Source organism: Cavia porcellus, unplaced genomic scaffold, assembly GCF_034190915.1.
Source record: "Cavia porcellus strain 051 isolate PalLab524CR breed Dunkin Hartley unplaced genomic scaffold, mCavPor4.1 scaffold_28, whole genome shotgun sequence".
NCBI lineage: Eukaryota > Metazoa > Chordata > Mammalia > Rodentia > Caviidae > Cavia > Cavia porcellus.
Genome location: NW_026947511.1, coordinates 20,171,338 through 20,189,255, shown reverse-complemented (window position 1 = coordinate 20,189,255; position 17,918 = coordinate 20,171,338). Strand labels below are relative to the sequence as shown.

Sequence of the window (17,918 nt, the reverse complement as noted above, 5' to 3'; positions counted from 1 at the left end):
TTGGATCTTTCTCAGGCTTTGGTATTAGAGTAATGTTTGCTCCCAGGAATGAGTTAGGGAGAATTGTTTCCCTTTCAATTTTATTAACGAGTTTGATGAGTGTTGGCATTAAATCTTCTTTGAATTCCTTATAGAATTCTGCACTGAATCCATCTGGACCTGGGCTTTTCTTTGTTGGTAGGGATTTAATTACATTTTCAATTTCATTAATTGAAATTGGGTTATTCAACAGTTTTACATCTTTGTGTCCCAGCTTTTGATAATTCATATGTTTCTAGGATTCTGTCCATTTCTTCTGTGTTATCAAGCCTATGAGAGTAGAGGTTTTTGAAATAGGTATTGATGATCCTCTGTATTTCCACAGGGTTTGTAGTGATTTCACCCTTTTCATTCCTTATTTCATGAATTTGAGTTTTTTCTTTCCTTTTTAAAATAAGGTTGGCTAAAGGCCTGTCAATTTTTTATTCTTTCAAAGAACCAACTTTTAGATTCATTGACTCTTTGTATTGTTTTCTTAGTCTCTATTTCATTGATTTCTGCTCTGACCTTTATAATTTCCTCCATTCTTTTGGCTTTGGGCTTGACTTGCTCTTCTTTTTCTAGATCTTTGAGGTGTAACATCAGATTGTTTGTATTTGTTCTGTTTTCCTGATGTGGGAGTTCACCACAATAAATTTTCCTCTTAGGACTGCTTTCATTGCATCCCACAGGTTCTAGTAAGATGTATTTTCATTTGCTTGCAAATATTGTTTAATTTCTTCTAATTTCCTCTGTGACCCACTGATTGCTTAAGAATATATTATTCAATTTCCATTTGTTTGTGGAGTTTTTCAGTTTCTTTTGTCATTAATTTCTAGTTTTGTGGCACTATGATCCAATAACATGCGTGGAATAATTTCAATTCTTTTGTATTTACTTAAGCATGTTCTGTGGCCTAGTATATGGTCTATTATGAAGAACATTCCATGTGCTACTGAGAAGAATGTATATTCTAATGTTGTTGGGTGGAACACTCTATATATCTACTAAGTGCATTTGTTCACAGGTGTTATTCAGTTCTGTTATTTATTTGCTGACTTTCTGTCTAGTTGTCCCTTTGTGTCAATGGTGTGTTAAGGCCTCCTATTATAATTCTGTTATTGTTTATTTGATTTTTCATTTCTGTTAATATTTGTTTTTGTATAGTTGGGTGCTCCCAAATTTGGTGCATATATATTTAAGATTGTTATCTCTTCCTTTTGAAATGTAGTGGCCTTTTTTTAATCTCTTTGGATCACTCTTGGTTTGTAGTTCACATTGTCTGCAAACAGAGTAGCTACCCCGGCTTTTTTTTTGGGGATCCTGTTGCATGGAGTATTGTTTTCATCCTTTGACTTTCAGTATATGAGTTTCCTCTTGGGGTACATGGATTTCCTGTATGCAGCATGTGGTTGGATGTTGTTTCTTGATCCATTTTGCCAGTCTGTTTCTTTTAATTAGTGAATTGAGGCCATTTACATTAATGGTTATAACTGATATATATTGGTTTACTTTTGACATGTTATCTTTCTGCTGTTGATTTTTTAGCCTTCCACCCTGTTTAATTGTTTGCCTTGTTTAATGGTTTTTTTCCTATGTCTATCTAGAATGTCTTTCAATGTTCTTTGCAGGGTTGGTTTGGTGGTCATGAAGTTCTTCAGCTGATCTTTTTTTTTTTTGTCTTTTTCCTTTTTATCGGTACCGGGGATCCAACTCACGACTGCCTGCTTCCAAGGCAGGCGCTTACGCCGCTGAGCTAAACCTCCAGTCCCCACAGCTGATCTTTTTTGTGGAAGTATCTTATTTCTCCATCCAGTTTGAAGGACAGTTTTTTAGGGTGCATCAGTCTGGTTTGGAAGTCATTTTCCTTTAGGATCTGAAGTACTTCACTCCATGCTCTTTTTGACTTCATTGTTTGGGTTGAGAAGTCTGCTAAGATTTTGATAGGCTTCCCTTTATAGGTGATCTGTCTCTTTTTCTCTAGCAGCTTTTAATATTCTGTACTTACGTTGGATTTCTGGGATGTTGATTGTTATATGTCTGGGTGTAGTTTTATTTTGATTATGGTTATTTGGAGTTTTTACATGCTTTGCTGACCTGTATGTCAGTTTCCATTCTCATATTTTGCAAATTTTCAGCTATTACTTCTGTAAATAGCCTCTTGATATTGTTTCTGTTGTCACCTTCTTTTTTGTTTATACCTATCAATCTTATGTTGTTCTTCCCATCATCTTGCAGTTGTTGAATTGTTATTTCCTGATTCCTTATTTTTAAAAGAGCTTTCCTTTCCTCTTCACTAGCTGCAATCATGTCTTTGAGGTCTGAAATTCTGTCTTCACTTTCATTAAGGTGGTTTTGCCAACTTTTGATGGAAATCTTGATTTCCTGTATATCTCTTTGAATCTGCTTCATGCATTTTGTTTCTTATATTCTTCATTCAGAGTTTCCATCTTTTTGCATTGTTCCTCTAATTTTTCAACTATGTCTTCTTTAGATGTGTTTAGCATTTCTTTCATTACATTTATCATTTCTTTTTTTACCTGGGAGACTATTTCTGATTTGAGTTTTTTTATAGCTTCCTGGAGTTATTTCTTTACTTCAGTTGATATCATTTCAGGCATTTCAGGTGTATGGCTTATATTTTGTTCTGTGTTCATGTCTCCTAGGCTTGCTTGGGTTGGGCTGGAAGTTTGAGATTGCATTTTGCTTTTTCATTTTGTCATTTTCCTATATTTCCGGGTTTCGAAGAATGTTTCAAGGCTTCCCCCATGTGCTGAGAATCACCTGGCCCACTTTTGGTTCCTGGGGCAGACAGCTGCTAACTAGCCCCTTGGAGTTTTCTGGGTGTGGGCCAGTTAGGCCTGCTGGGACTCCTATGGGAAGTCTTGCGATTTTAGACACTGGGTGTGGTCTTACCACCTGGGAGCAATGTTCCAGGGCTTCCCTGTGTGTGGGGTTTCAACCCTTGCATGCTATGGGCCCGGATTCAATTCATGCCCTTACCAGCTGTTTAGAGTTGGCTGGGCATGGCCCAGTTAGGCCTGCTTGAACCTCCCGTGCCTCCTTGGGTGATTTCAGACCTGGGGTCTGTTCTTACTGCCTGGGAGTGAAGTTCCAAGGCTTTGCCGTGTGCTGGGTTTTACCCCGCACATACTCTGGGCCCAGGAGTGAATTTAGGCCCCTGTGAGCTGCTTGGAGTTTGCTAGATGTGGCCCAATTAGTATCATTATATTTTAATGGGCATGTAGCTGAATAATCAGGAAAACTAGAATACCATAACAAAACAGGAAGTCCTGTCATGAGCCTGCCTGAAGGATTCCAACACATTGATAAAAACTGGAACTAGCACATTGAAATCATCATTTCAGAGACAGTATTGCTTACAGCTGAGCTAGGTTAAAAAGTCAATTATAAAAAATATTAATGGTTACTGGATATAGCAAAAATCATATAGTTATTTGAAAATGCTTAAAAACTTAACTTCCTGTCTCATCTTCTCCCTGTTTCTCTGTCTCTCACCTTTGAGACAGGGTCTCGCTGAATAGCTTAGGCTGCTCTCAATTTGTGATCCTCCTCCTAGCTCAGTCCTCTGAATTCTGTTATTACATACATTCTCCACTGGGCCCAGCCTCCTTGTCCTAATTTACTTTGCTTCATATCCCTTATTTGCCTAAAGTTTTAGTAGCTATAACAAATTCCACCATTTCATTTTTCAATATGAAAATTTAGGACTAGAAGCCCAAATACATGAAGTATGTTGCTTTGAATGTTTTCATCATATCAGAAAAAAACAAGACATAATATGAAAGATAGTATCTTTGAGAAATATAATTACACTTTGAAACTTTGCATAGTTAGAAGTTTTCACTGTGGCGCCCAGCAGCTCAGGGCTCCAGGCATATCCCTGAAAACCGTAGGCACACAGGAGGATAAAGCAGCAGTAGTCACAATGAAATAACCTAAGACAACCATTAGTGTAAGAAAACCCGAAGTCTATGGAAGAAGAGTGTCTTGTATAATTTAGGAAGATAGCCACCTATTTTCCAATTTATTCTTTTTCCTGTTCCCTTCTGTGTTGACATTCACACAAAGTAGGGCAGAAGAAATACCAATATCCCACTTAAAAAGTTTCACAAGATGTCCCTGGTTGCTTTTCTTAAAAATTTAAAGTAAATGCATGACAAAGTCAAGTTTGTTTAGCATTGACTACCGTCTCAGATCTCAGTGTGAGTTTATTTTTCACAATCTGGGAGACACAGGTGTAATGGAAAGAAAGCCCCATAGAAGTGCAATCTCATTTCTTAGGGACTGAGTCAGGACCTCGGGGAAGACTTGTCAGTATCTCAGTGTTTCCCTCAGCTGTGAAGATTCCACGGTTCACAAAAAACAATTTATTTGTCTGTAGTTTCATGTTAAACTCTGCAAGTACTTTAACCATCGAGGACTAATGAGTAGTATTGAGGGAATACCCGTAGTGTGATTTAATAACTACTTGAACTTGCTAGTGAACAGGGTGAATTACAGTAAGTACATGACGTCCTCCCCTTAAAAATAAAATCAGCACATTCATGTGAGTATTTCTGCTGACCTTCAGTGGAATTTTTTTAATCTTTAAAACTGTGTAGTTTAATTTTAGTTGTGAAATTATATTTCATTTTAGTGTTTCTAGGTGAATTGTATACAGAAGATAGCTTAAAAATATGCTTGCCAATAACCCCTTCCTGTTATTTCTCCTATGGTAAGCCACTTTCGTTTTAAAAATAGATCTGTTCTATGAAACTTAAGTTGGCCGTGGTTAGTGTCCTCTTATGCGAGTTATTTTATTTAAAAATAGAACTGTCTCAGATATGTATCAACTAGTTGATCGTCTTTATCTGGAGTAAACTCCGAATTAGGCAGTCAGTTCTGTCGAGTATCATATGTGAATATTATAATTCACTCCACTTTCCCTTCAGGAAACTCAGTGAAGAGTTTTATTTTCAGATTTATAATTAGCCTATAAGTATTTTCTTAAGTTAAATTTAACTTCTTCAAAGGCTGGGGAATTTTCTGATTTGGGTAAAAAAGAGAGTACCTTTAGAAAGTAGTTAACATTTAATATTTTTAGAATAGTGAATCACCCCTCAACTATGTTTGGATCAATCAAATTACTCTTTAACACAGAGCAATTACAATTTAAAATGTACTGTTACACCTTTGAGTGTATTAAAATTATTATTTCTATGAATACATATTTGTAAGCTATAGCTATACAAAAATGAGATTAAATAACAAGTAGTACATTTTTTATTAAGTCCAAGTTATTTTCATATTTTAAGTTGAAATAAAATTTGATTTTGGAAAATATATTTTCCATTGTTAGAAATTAAATTACTATTGATTTTGTGTTGTTTAATGGCCTCAACACTAACACAGAAGTTTTTTTGCTTTATGGGATTTTAGAGATGTAATTATTTTTTCCTTAAAAAATGTCTAGGACTTAGTAAGTTCAGAAAATATACATGAAGCATGTTATATATCACACACATTTACCTTTAAACTATAACAAAATTATGCATTTTGTTACTTAAATAACTTGACATGCTTTAAAATTTTCAAAATTGAGTTTTCTATCAGATTTGATTGTACAGTATGAAATTGTAAAGTATTATTCAAACAAATTTACAAGTTCTTCCTTAGTAAGTACAATTCTTCCTTCATATGATCATTGGTAGAAGTTTGCCCTATAATCCTATCTTTAAAGGTCCTGTTTTTTTTGCATCCAGCCAGTAGAGAGCACTTTAGCTTGTATTACGCCTATAAATAAATAGTCAAATTTATTCTTTAGCAAAGAAATGGGCTAACAGTTAACCTGAGTCATGATTTCAATAATTGTCAATTCAGGTTTGTACTATTAATTTTCTAAATGTTGCATCAGTTTGAATACATTTTTTAGCTTAAAAAGTTATCACAATGACCTTTTCCTAAACACATATTCTTGAGCTTGCCCTCAGACATTTTCATGTTAGCTATGTTTTGTATATTTCATGATCCTAGTTAATATGTAAATTTGTATGTGAACAGACGATATTTAATTTAAATTTTTATATGCCCTCCAAGTGCCTCCTACCCTATGTGCAGTAAATAGTGGTTTTTCTGTGGTAGTAAATCAAGACGTTAGGATTCCACTATAGATAACCTACAAACAAATGATTTATCTTTGTTGCGTGTATAGAGACAATGAAGAGATGTAGGTGGAAAAGTCTGGGTTGAATTTACCTGCTTATAAGCTCAGCTTATGAAAAATGCATATAAAACACATTGTTCATCCTCGTCCTTACAAAGGCACATAGCCAAAAGCTCAAGCTCACCTAATTGTAATAAAAGGTTAATGGAAACCATGAAATTTCCAGCAAGCAATTCCCAGATTTCCCTAAGTGAAAATGAGCAAGGGGTGGACCTGTAAGAACGGATAAATTTACTCTATCATATTAGGACTTTCTACCTTTGACTTCATAACAAGTGACAAATCACCAGACAGCAGCAGAAAGTGGGAACTGTGAGTAAGCAGCAGGTCAAGTCTGAACGCATCTTTGGAACATGGGGGTTGCACACTCAACACCAGTGAGATTTCTGGCCACCACCGCACTTCCTGAGATGTGTATTATTGTAAGAAATGTGAAACTTCATGCTGGAAAGGAACCTATCTTGCTAACCACAGTTCCTAGAGTCCCTGTGGCTTCCAGAGGGCATCATTTGCATTTCTAGCCCCAGCCTGTTCAGCTAAGGGAAAACCATTTTAAGCTTCCCTTATACTTTCTGGGGGGCTGGTTCAAGGAGTAGGAGACAGAGTACAGGTGAATATAGACGCAAACCCTGTTTGGATGAGAAATTAAAAATAGGGAGTATGCCTCAGCATAAATAGCATGATTCTTTTGGTTCCATATTTTAGCATCATTTTCTTGAGCCAGCGTTAAGTCCTCCCATATACACCACTGGATATGAGCGCTTTGTGCCTGGTTTGTCCATGTGCTTTATATAATATTCAGAATCCATTTTTCCTGTACAAAAATGGTGTAGTGAGGAAATAATATGTTTTATTTCTGACTTTTGCGTCCTGGTCATGGAATGAAACCTGTGCTTTACTTTTTCTCCCCATCCCCTTATTCTCCTCTTCCTCCCCTATACCTGTGTCAGCTCTCTGCTCACAGTAGCCTGTTTCTATCTTAGTAGTACCTGGGTAGTTTTCAGAACCATATTCTTTCCTGATCAAAATGTATCTGAACTCTTTCAAAAATGCTTAAGTGACAGCTTCTGGGAGTAATTCAGCTGTGTTTCAGTGGAAGGAATGCATGGCCAGGGAATCTCTACCCAGATGTGAAGTCCTCCAGATGCCCAAAAAACATTGCCAAGCCTCGGGCTCAGGCTGGCATACAGCACGGAGTGTGAGCATGGTGTGTGGTCAGGGCAGCTGGAGTGTGTAATGTGAGCTGAGACCTGCACTGCCCTTAACACAGTCCAGAAGCACAGAATGTTTCTGCTACAGAGATAGTGGCTTTGCCCATAATATTTCCTGAATATTCTGGAGAGTTTCTTTTCTGTTGGTTGCTTGATGTATTCATGGAGGTAAACCAGTGACTGAATACAAATAACAATAAACAGGGTAGAGAGCTTTCTGTTGTTAATCTTTCGTTTGAAATCCTTAGTTGAAGATAGGCAAATTTACCCACTTTTTGTTTTGCTTTATCTTATATTAAAAGTAATTATAAAGAAAATGTAGCCTGTGACTTCTCTAGTAGTACTAGTAGGTCTTGGTTATTGTTTGAATCCTGGTGTGTTTTCTTAGGAAGCAGTAACCTGATCTTTTATCACCCTGCCTGCCAACCTCTGCCTGCCTCCTCGGGTTTGTCCTGATGCATTCAACACATGTGTCCACAGGGGAGGTTAGCAGCAGAGAGAGCAATTTACATTCGGCTTCGCAGCCGGCAAGAAGCAGCAAATCAGCCCCTGGGAAGGCTTTGGAGACTTGTCAGCAGTCTGTAGCTTATTTCTGTGTGTGTGAGGGTGTGTGTGTGTGTGTTTCTCTTTCTCTCTCACCATTTACAAGCTGGAATCACTGTGGAGGAACAAGCAACAAAGTCTTGTCAAGATCTTATCTCAGGGTAATGACTAATTCAAAATGAAAGGCTAAAATATTGATTTTCTTTAGAGGAATAATTGAGTGTTTGATGTGGAGAACACCCAGTTTCTTCCTGAGGAAAGCTGAGCAGGGCTACATTACAGCCCGCGTCTCTCTGACAGCAGCAGGGGCTGGGTTTAAGCAGCGGCTGCTTTGCCTGGGAGCACCCCTCAATGGACTTTGGGCTCGATGCTTTGACTCTTTGTCGTGGCTTTGGATGTTGGAATACGGGCGGTGATCTCCTGTCCTTTATAAACTCACCTGATTTAAAGGAAAGATGAGTGAAGAACCAAAGGAGAAAAATGCCAAACCTGCTCACAGGAAAAGGAAAGGGAAAAAGGTAAGAAATGAAAAGCAACATGTTATCTTTATTGTTCTCTAGCTCGGAGGAGGAAGTAATCTTTATGCTGGATTTTTGAGGGAGATTGGCTTTAGGCTGTAAGAAGCTGCTAGAATCAGAATGCTTCGGTTGTTTTCTCGTCTGTTAATGGGTGTGTTCTGTGTTGGAGAAAAACATCACAACTCAGATACATTGCTGAAATATATAAACAGTTAAGTATAGTGATTTACATTTCACTGAATTAGCGTGTTTTTTCATAGTGATATTCAAGATATTAAGTACACACATGTCCTAATTATGTGGGTGGGTGTGTTTTTTCCTTTAAATTTTCTAGAATGCTTGTTAATCAACAGGGTACAATTACTAATGAATATTATGGTATAGATGTTCAGTATTAACACATATCTTAGGCAGTCTAGGGAAACCTGTATTTATACTTCAAAATTACAGCATGGAGGTGAACTCCATTTTAATTATTGATCACTTTATGGCTGACAAATCTCAGATTTGCATTCAACCCTACCATTGTACGGGCATAGCACTAATTTCTCTGTTATAATTCATAAAATTAATTTTGTTTTCCATGTTAACCGAAGAATCACAAATGTAGCATAGATGGTTATAGTAAACCTGTAGATTCATTTTGGTTTTCTTGACTATATGTACCTTAAATTATATCTGTAACTTTTCGATACATTTTGAAATGGGAGAAAAAAGGTAATTCCCTAGCATTTGGTTTTGATCCATTGTGGTTTATAAACTGTTTTGATTTTAGGGTGTGCCACCAATGGAAAAGATAGTAGTATATCTGTAACAAAGAAAAATAAATTCCTAAGGTAGGATTATAGTTCATAGCTATTTAAGAAGAAAGGGTATTATGTTTTAATCTCCAGCCCAAATCCTCAGATATTATATTTTAATTTCAGGGACTGTGAAATATAATTATGTCTCTTTAAAATGCTTCCTTCTCCCAATATGATGTATGCTTAGCCTGTGGACACACAGAGAATGGTTGGTTATCGTAGAGAGGATGAATGATTTCATCTACTAGTTGGCTATATCAGTCATTTTAAAAAACGTTTCTAATCTATCTATTATTTATGAAAAGATTCATTTGAATATGACGTTCTTGAAGGAGCTACCATGAGCAGACGATACTGGGGCATGTTAAGGGACATGCCAGCATTCTAGGGCAGTGCTTCAGCATCCTACAGACCCTGAAGCCATGCAGCCTCGTTTTAAGTCAGCCTTGACTTCTTATACATTGTCTCAGTAGGGGTCAATGATGTTACAGAGGTGCTAGTCTGATTTCCCAAGGGAGCAGGTCTCAGCTGCACAGCACAAATGATTTGTTTAATGCCTAGCAGAGTGGCACTGGTCTCAAGGAAAAGTGTCAGCTTTGCTCATGTTTATGAGATGGGGCCTTAAGTGCCTGACAGCTTCCACCATGATTCTGAATACTGAGTGTCATAGAGAGCTCCAGCAGACACATGAGCCACGACAGTGCGGTCCAAATTAAAGTGAGCAGTGGCTGGGCTGCTTGTAAATCACTGGGCTTTTACGTGGACTCCTTTGACATGGAATTTTTTTCTTTCTCTCTCTACCTTGAAATTTCCCTTTATATAAGTATCATTTCTCTTCATATAAGATTATCCTAATCAGAGCATAGCATTAAATCAACTGCTTTGATAATCTTCTTTCATGACACACTTTTCCCAGCTGTTGCCAGGGAAGTCTTTATAATAACCTCAGTCATCACACTCTGCCCAGTACCTTCTAAACTCTTTCCTGTTGGCCTAGTGAAGTGAGAATTCCTGACCACGGGCCTGCAGACCCTTCACAATGTAACCTGCAGTCAAACACAAGGTTTTCTCCCTGTCACTAGTTACTCCATTCATACCTGACCACCCAGGTTGGGGTTATAACCAGTCCTTAAATTAAAATGTTTTTTTCTGTTTGTCCTTTGTCTACTAAGAAGCCTTTCTGTGCCAGCCCACTTGGTATAACCCCACCAATTCTTGAAGGTCAAACCCAGTTCTTACCCTTTGCTTTAGATCTCTAGATTTGCCCTGGTCTAAAGACAGTCTTCCAGATTGAACATCACCTTATATGTCAGGGTGTCAATGTTTTCTGCTTTTTCAGGTTATCAGATACCAGCCCTATTTCTTAGCCACAGAGAACCTTTTAGTTTTCACTTGAGCAAGCACTTAGCATGCTACCTTTATGCAGTTGACACCAAGGCAGTGTCCCATCAAATTAGCTCTACAGTTTACTGATCAGAATTCACCAAGAATTTTCAGTGTTAGAGGAGACACATATCCAATAGAAGTTGTCTTTTAAATAAGTGGGTCTTTTCTCGTCATAGTGTCTGAATACAGGGTATACTATTTTACTGATGGTTTTAACTTATCATATTGAATAATTTAAATGTTTAGTTAAATGTTAGTTTAAGATTATTCAAATAAACTTCTATTTATTTAAAAACCAATGCTAAATATATATATGTATTCCATTTCTGAGCCAAATAGTTCAGAAGGTTCTTGGGTATTCCAGATGACTGGACTGCAGCACTGGTGGGTGTGGTCAGATACAGTGTTCTAGGTGGGAGATGCTTGCAACCTGCTAAGCTCTAGGACATATAAGCTTTCCAAACAGCTACATACTTTCTACTTGTGTGTGAAATTCTTTCAATGTCTGTATAGGAGTGTACATCAAATGACCCTTAAAATGAGGCATTGGTATTGAGTGTTTTCAGTAGAATGCGTCACATCCTTGGGGCATTTGGGTATGAAGCCTCTCTTGAGACATACTTAGTATTGAACAAGCAAAGTAAATGTAATGGAACTGTTATATTATTCTTTTGTTAGCACAGAGAAAGTATTTTATATTTTGCTAAGGAAGATAAACATTCAAACTGCAGTTAGGAAATTTGTTTTCTAACAATTTCTATATTTTGTTGTAGCATGTGAGGAGGGCATGTGTGTGCGTGCGTGTGTTTCCATATCCCACAGCTATTTATCCTTATACTAGTTAAGAGAAGTAGTTATCAAAAGTCAGAAGATCTAATTTCCTATCTACTGCTGCTTCTAACTTGATGGTGTGTCTTGGCTAGAACAGTCAAATGGGGGCCTTCTATCTGGTTCAATTATCAGGGATATTAAGACAGTTAAATGAAAATAATCAATCAAGCCATATTGTTTCAAAAGAAGTTTTAGAACGATAGCACTTATACACAAAACTGGTTGTCATGGTGGATTTTCAGTCTAGTTGTAGAGGGGCTGATCCTGGAGAAGCAATGACGATTGAACACATACCGCCCGACTGTGTACTGCAGAAGTGCTTTGCTCACCAGCCATCAAAGACAAAACGTACAGAGCAACATTTAGTGGATTTGTTCCCTTAGCTTCTGTATCAGTCAGCTCATCATACCATAACAAAATAACATTTACTCAGTTGCTTAACTAATAGAAATTTATTTTCTGACAGTTGTGGGAATGAGAAGTCTGAGATCTTGGTGCCACCATGGTCAGATTCTGGCGAAGGCCCTCTTCCTGCTTCACGGGTTGGCACTTTCTCTCTGTGCATTCACATGGCCCTTCAGTGCATGCCCATTGTTGGAGTAGATATCTTCATATAAAGCCACTTGCTCTGTTGGACTAGGACTCCGTCTCCCCACCATGACCATGACTTTATTAACTTTCATTACTGAATAGCCCTATTTTCAAATATAATGTAGTCACTTTGGAAGTTAGGATTTTGACATAGAGATTTGGTTGAGTAGGAGGTTCAAAATTCAGTCCATCCAAAGAAAGATGTACTATCCTGATTCCCTACTTGGATATAGGTAGTAAGTTATTAGATGGTGATTGGAGTTCTTTCTATTAACTCAATTTAGTTAGCAGATTGTATGCAAACAGTCTTCAGTTATTTAACCAGTCTGTGAAGAAAGGGTTAAGGTTACCAAATAAAGATGAATTCAGGCCCCCTTAGTGGTAGAATAGAAAGAGTGGTAAATTTCATTTTGAAGTCAAGAAGGAATGGATTCAGGAAAGCATGCTTGAATTGCTATTAAGAACATATGTGTTTCCCAAGTAACAGAGTAAGTGCCTTTTAGTAAATGAGTTTGGAATTAGAGAGGATGAAAGATTGGAGCTTCCTGGTGTGCTCAGGAATCTAAACATTGGTTTTTATATTTGGAATATAGAGGGCAGGAATGTATAATGGCAAGGATACGAATGCAGAAAAAAAAACGTATTGAATAAAGTCCTTTTTTTTGGTCCTGGGGTTTACCAAAGGGTTTTATCAGGTGAATAGTGAGGTTAGATTCCTACTCTTTTGGTAGAAATGCCAGCACATTAAAATTTCTACCACACAATGAATCTCATTTTAATGAGTTTTCTTATTTTGGGGGGAAGGTCAGAAAAGGTTTTCATCATTTCAGTTGAGTTGCCCCTTTCGTCTTAAGAATACAAAATAATTTGCATTACCTGCTTTTTATGATCATTTTTGCCCCTGTCTCCCCTACCTTGCTTCCTTCTCTCCCAGATAATCAGGTGTTTGCCTTATGCATAAGAGATGTGCTTCTTTCTTCTCTGATGAAGCTTAAATTATCCAGATGTATGTGCAGTTTTGATTATTTGTTTGTTTGATTTTTGGGTTTTGTTACCAGAAATAAAACTCAAGACCTCATGCTTGCCAGGCGGGTGCTGTGCCACTTGGCTATGTCCCTGGCCCTATATGCAGTTTTTGAGGGAGAGTCCAGAATGTATCCACTTCTGATTGTTAGTCAATATTCTTAATCTGGGTGGAATTTCATTGTACTTTTTGTTCTTCTGTTCTGAGTTCTTGATTGACGTGTCTAGAAAATGCTGTGCTTCTCGCTGAGCAGAGGGTGTGCTGGCATACCCTAAACACATGGCAGTTGTATTGACTTGTAGTTTTCATCCCTGTGTTTGGATGTTACTTAATTTGCTATTACTGTCTAGGCAAATAACCTCTAAAAATCTTTAGTTGTTGGCAAGGATGATTTGAGCAGTAGCTCACTGAGCAGAGCACATGCTCAATGCATTGTTACATTTGAGAGGCTAATTATACACTGCACAGCAAGTAGCTTTTATGTCTTTATCCACTTCACTATATGTATCCCTATTGAGTGTTTTTTTTTCTCCTTTTAGTCTTATTTTACTAAATATTTTCTTTTTTTTACTCCATAACTTTCCTTTTGTTAATCTTATACTTTCACAATTAATAGGCACTTTAAATGATCTCATGTCTTATGCATCCATATCCAGGAGACAGAAAATTTGACTTCTGTCCTCCAACAATTATTTTGTAATGATATTTTCTCAAAGTTAGCCTTGTAGTTTGTTCATTTTAGTATGCAAATTTTCATGTTGCTTTTGCCCAGTGTTTGGAACTTTCTTTTTACAGGAATATTATTTTTGTCTTCAAAATTTTATTAAGTCACAATCTTATTTAGCAAAGTAGGTTTACCTGGATATTTATTTAAAAAAAATTTTTAGAGAGAAGATAGAAGAAACATGGTTTAAATTTATTTTATATATTGCCATCTTGAGGCATGGATTGTAAGCATGATTTGTAGAAGTAAAGTAAGGTACTGATATCCTACAGATTTACAGTCTTTTGTCCATAACTATAACATCCAAAATGAAAAAGTGAAAATTTTTCTCTCCTTTGGCGGCAAAATCTGACCTGACCTGAACTCATTTGGCAGCCAAACCTAACCTGACCTTATGTGAAGCTATTTATAGTCTTTATTTATCTCACTTACTGTGAATTTCATATGTTTTGCTGCAAAAGTAAAAATTCTTTGCTTTTAGTATGGTGTCCCAAGATTCTGGTGGGGTTGTTCATAATATTCATATATGCCTTTCTAAAATCTGGAAAGTTCTAAGTTTTGAATCTTTCTAGCTGCAAGGATTTCCCAAAATGGGTTCTGAACCTGTACTGAGTCCTAGGAAGGGACTGGTGACAAGCCAGTATGTCTAAAGGTTAGCTTGGAGTGAGGGGGGAGGGAGTCCTTTGTGTCCCTAATAAATTCCAGATAAAGCGGTGCTCTATAGTACTGGGTGCTATATCAAACGTCTTGTAGGAGAAACTGTTTCCTACAGTTTTAACAGAAAACTGTGTGCTTAGTCTGGACATCTGGATAGGTTGGTCTTGAAGATCATAAACTTTTTTACATAATTAAATGTGGTTTATAAATAATAAGAAAAATGTTCCTAATTACTTCTTTAGAAATTCTTGAGTATTTGTTGTGATTGTTTGTCACTGTTGGATGAAGTCATAAAAATGACTGATTCATATTTTTGAAATAAAGGATACAGGCTTTGAGGAAATTATTGTTTTATTGAATCATTGTACCTCCGTGCCAAGAAAATAATGTTAATCACATGAAAGATAATTAATTTTCTACAATTAGTACATAAAGTAGGTTCCATTGATATTTCTGTTATTCTTATTTTTTTACACAACTTGAATCTGGGAATCAGACCCAGGATTTAGCCCTTGCTAGGCAGGCACTGCACCACTAAAATACAACCCCAATCCCACAACTTGATTTTAAAAAGTTTTCATTCTGTTGTTCCTCTGTGCTATCCATCATTGTAAAGATGATATATTTTGTTTCGTGGCCATGTTAATGGCTTGAAGTCTTTGAATTCTTTCCACTCCTTTCTCCGTTAAACTCTAGCCATTGAAGTGCATCGGTTCTACCATTAGTGAAATAACACGAGCTAAGCATATCTAAACATAAAGCTGGGCTGGGATTTAGCTCAGCGCTGGAAATGCCTGCCTGGCAAGCATGAGGTCATGAGTGTGATCCTCGGTACAAAAACAAAACAAAACAAACATAGTGCTTGCCAGGTGTGGTGGTACAAGCCTGTAATCCCAGCATCAGGAGGCTGAGGCAGGAGGATTGCAGAGTTCAAGACCAGCCTGGCACAGAAAGTGAGCTCAAGGCCAGCCTGAACCACACAGTGAGACCCTGTTTCGAAAAAAATAAAAGCAAACAAAAAATATGGTGCTGCAAAACATGATTATTTTTTTCCTGTTCCAAGGATTGAAGCCATTGCTTTCATAGCCCTAGCCCTTTATCTGTCTGCATCTATCATTGTATTGTATTGTATTGTATTGTATTGTATTGTATTGTATTGTATTGTATTTTAAGACGAGATCTCACAGAGTTGCTAAATTGTCCAGCCTGGGCTCAAACTTGCAGTCCATCTTCTTTGACTTTCTGAAGTGCTGAGATCATAGGGGCTCTTTTGTATCCCTAATAAATTCCACCATATCCAGCTTATCAAAAATTTTATTGACAGTAGCAGGTACTATCAAAGGTCCATAATGCAATTTTCAGTCTTGTAATGCTCTTATTGTTTTCCATAAGGAAAACAAAACTCACATTATTAATGACAAAGAAGAGTTTAGATTGTGAAATTCAGAACCTAATTAAGGAGTCGCTGACTACATACTGTCAGCACAGACAGCCTCCAAACTCATCCTTCACTTGCAGTTTACTAGTCTTACATGATCTGAGATGTGCTTCTCTGTCATATCGTATATGTGTTTTCTAAACAAGTAAAATCATACAAAACTACTTTATAGATCTATTTTATCACTTTGCTACTCAGTCCCCTGCCATTTATTCTTTTTTCCTTTCTTTTTCATTTATTCTTTCAACAAAAGTGTTTTTTAAATATATACTGTTCCCTACTCAAGTGATTCATGAGGAGCAAGACAGAGAGTAAACATTTGAAATCATACAACTGCTGCTAAATTAATATAAAATTTACCCAAGAGGCCTGTACCATAGAGAGACTAGGGCTCTAAGAAAGGTCATCTGGTAGTCACTAGGGTTACTATGCAGGACCTTGCTGTGAAGGTGACCATTTAGGGGTGGTTGTATCCCATCATCACAGGGACTTGGTAGCTTTGGACAGGTGACTTCTCAGGACGAAGGAAATGCCTGGCGAAAGTCCCTGTGGGTGTGGGTCCTGAGGAAGGAATAACATGACCACCGAATGCACTCCCCCGGTGGAATGAATCTGAAGATTTCTGCCCAAGTGCTTCAGTGTTTTTCCTCCATCTTGGAGTTCAATCAATAAAAGTTCATGGGTTTTAAAGGTAAAGGAAAGTATTTTAGGAAGTCTTCTAGGGATACATGCTACCTGGACAGTTTAGTACCCAGTGCATTTTTGCAGAGTGAATGCATGATGAATGTTTATTTACTTTTCACTTTGATACCGCTCATTATCCAGTATGATTTAAGTATAACAAGAGCTATAATTTCTTGCATGTCTTTCAAGTTTCTATTTAACAATTAGTCTTCTCCTTAGTACAGTCTATTTTAAATGGCAATACAAACAAACACATATATCAGAAACTTCATAAACCTTGGTATGCTGTTTATACATGATAAATTCTGCAAGTAGCTTTTAAGTATCCTATAAAATATGCATTGCTTTAGGTTATGGCTTCACTGCTTCACATATTTGTGTTATATTTAATGTCAAATTATATTTGTGTGTACTTAATGAAATTATATTTGTATGTATGTAATGAAAAACTCAACAATAATTATAGCAAACCAAGATAATTACTTGAAACAACACTTAAACTGTAAGTAATTTATCTGGCAGCATTGTGCAATTTTCTGGTGGTATATTCATGATTTTATATATATATGGCTTTGTTTGTTTGTTTTGGTACTGGGGATCGAACTCAGGACCTAGCACCTGCCAGGCAGGTGTTTATGCCGCTGAGCGAAATCCCCAGTGATGCTATATATTTTTTAAGTCTTTATGCATAGTGATTCTGCCACCAGATTATTTACCTTGGCATTTTACAAAATTGAAAAAAAATCCCCTTTGATACTATCATACTATCTTTAATGATGGTCTCTTTGTTTTTTTAAAGCCTGTTCATTTTAATTTAGAAGAAACAGCAAAAATACATATAAAAGTTGAACCATGATGATCTGAATAATAGTGAAAAAGATTTTGTGCATAATTACAAATAATTAATTGAATCATGAATTCTAATAAATATTTATGAACAACTTCAAAGTTTCTTTTTAAAAACAAAGTGGATATATTGTGGATTCCTACTCCATTGCCCCTACAGAGATGTTTACTGGAAATTTAATGGATTGCCTCCTACTATACATGTGGGGTTATTTGACTCAATCTGTTGTTTTGAACAAATAGGGAAGCTCAGGAAATAGCTTGGTTCAGATATTCGAAATTCCCTGTTCCAACCAATTAAGCAGGGTTCACCCTCCACAGCTGTTCTGTGTGACTTAAAATTAAGAAAAAATGTGCAAGGCATTTGTGAAGCTAGAATAACAGTAATAGGTTCCAGAATTCCAGGTTTTTAAAAATT

The 17,918-nt window shown here is 36.8% G+C and overlaps 1 protein-coding gene across 3 annotated transcripts in view; it reads left to right on the top strand.

Moving 5' to 3' along the window:
- Positions 1-17,918, top strand: part of Ank3 (ankyrin 3) — a 635,468-nt gene that overhangs the window by 141,309 nt on the left and 476,241 nt on the right. Inside the window, exon 1 of one of the 3 annotated variants that reach the window (XM_013156637.3) lies at positions 7,926-8,516. The exons of the other annotated variants lie outside the window; for them this stretch is intronic. Coding sequence (XP_013012091.1) covers positions 8,454-8,516 — 63 coding nt within the window. The 5' untranslated portion in view covers positions 7,926-8,453. Of the gene's footprint in view, positions 1-7,925; positions 8,517-17,918 lie in introns of those variants that run through there. 3 annotated transcript variants of the gene reach the window in all.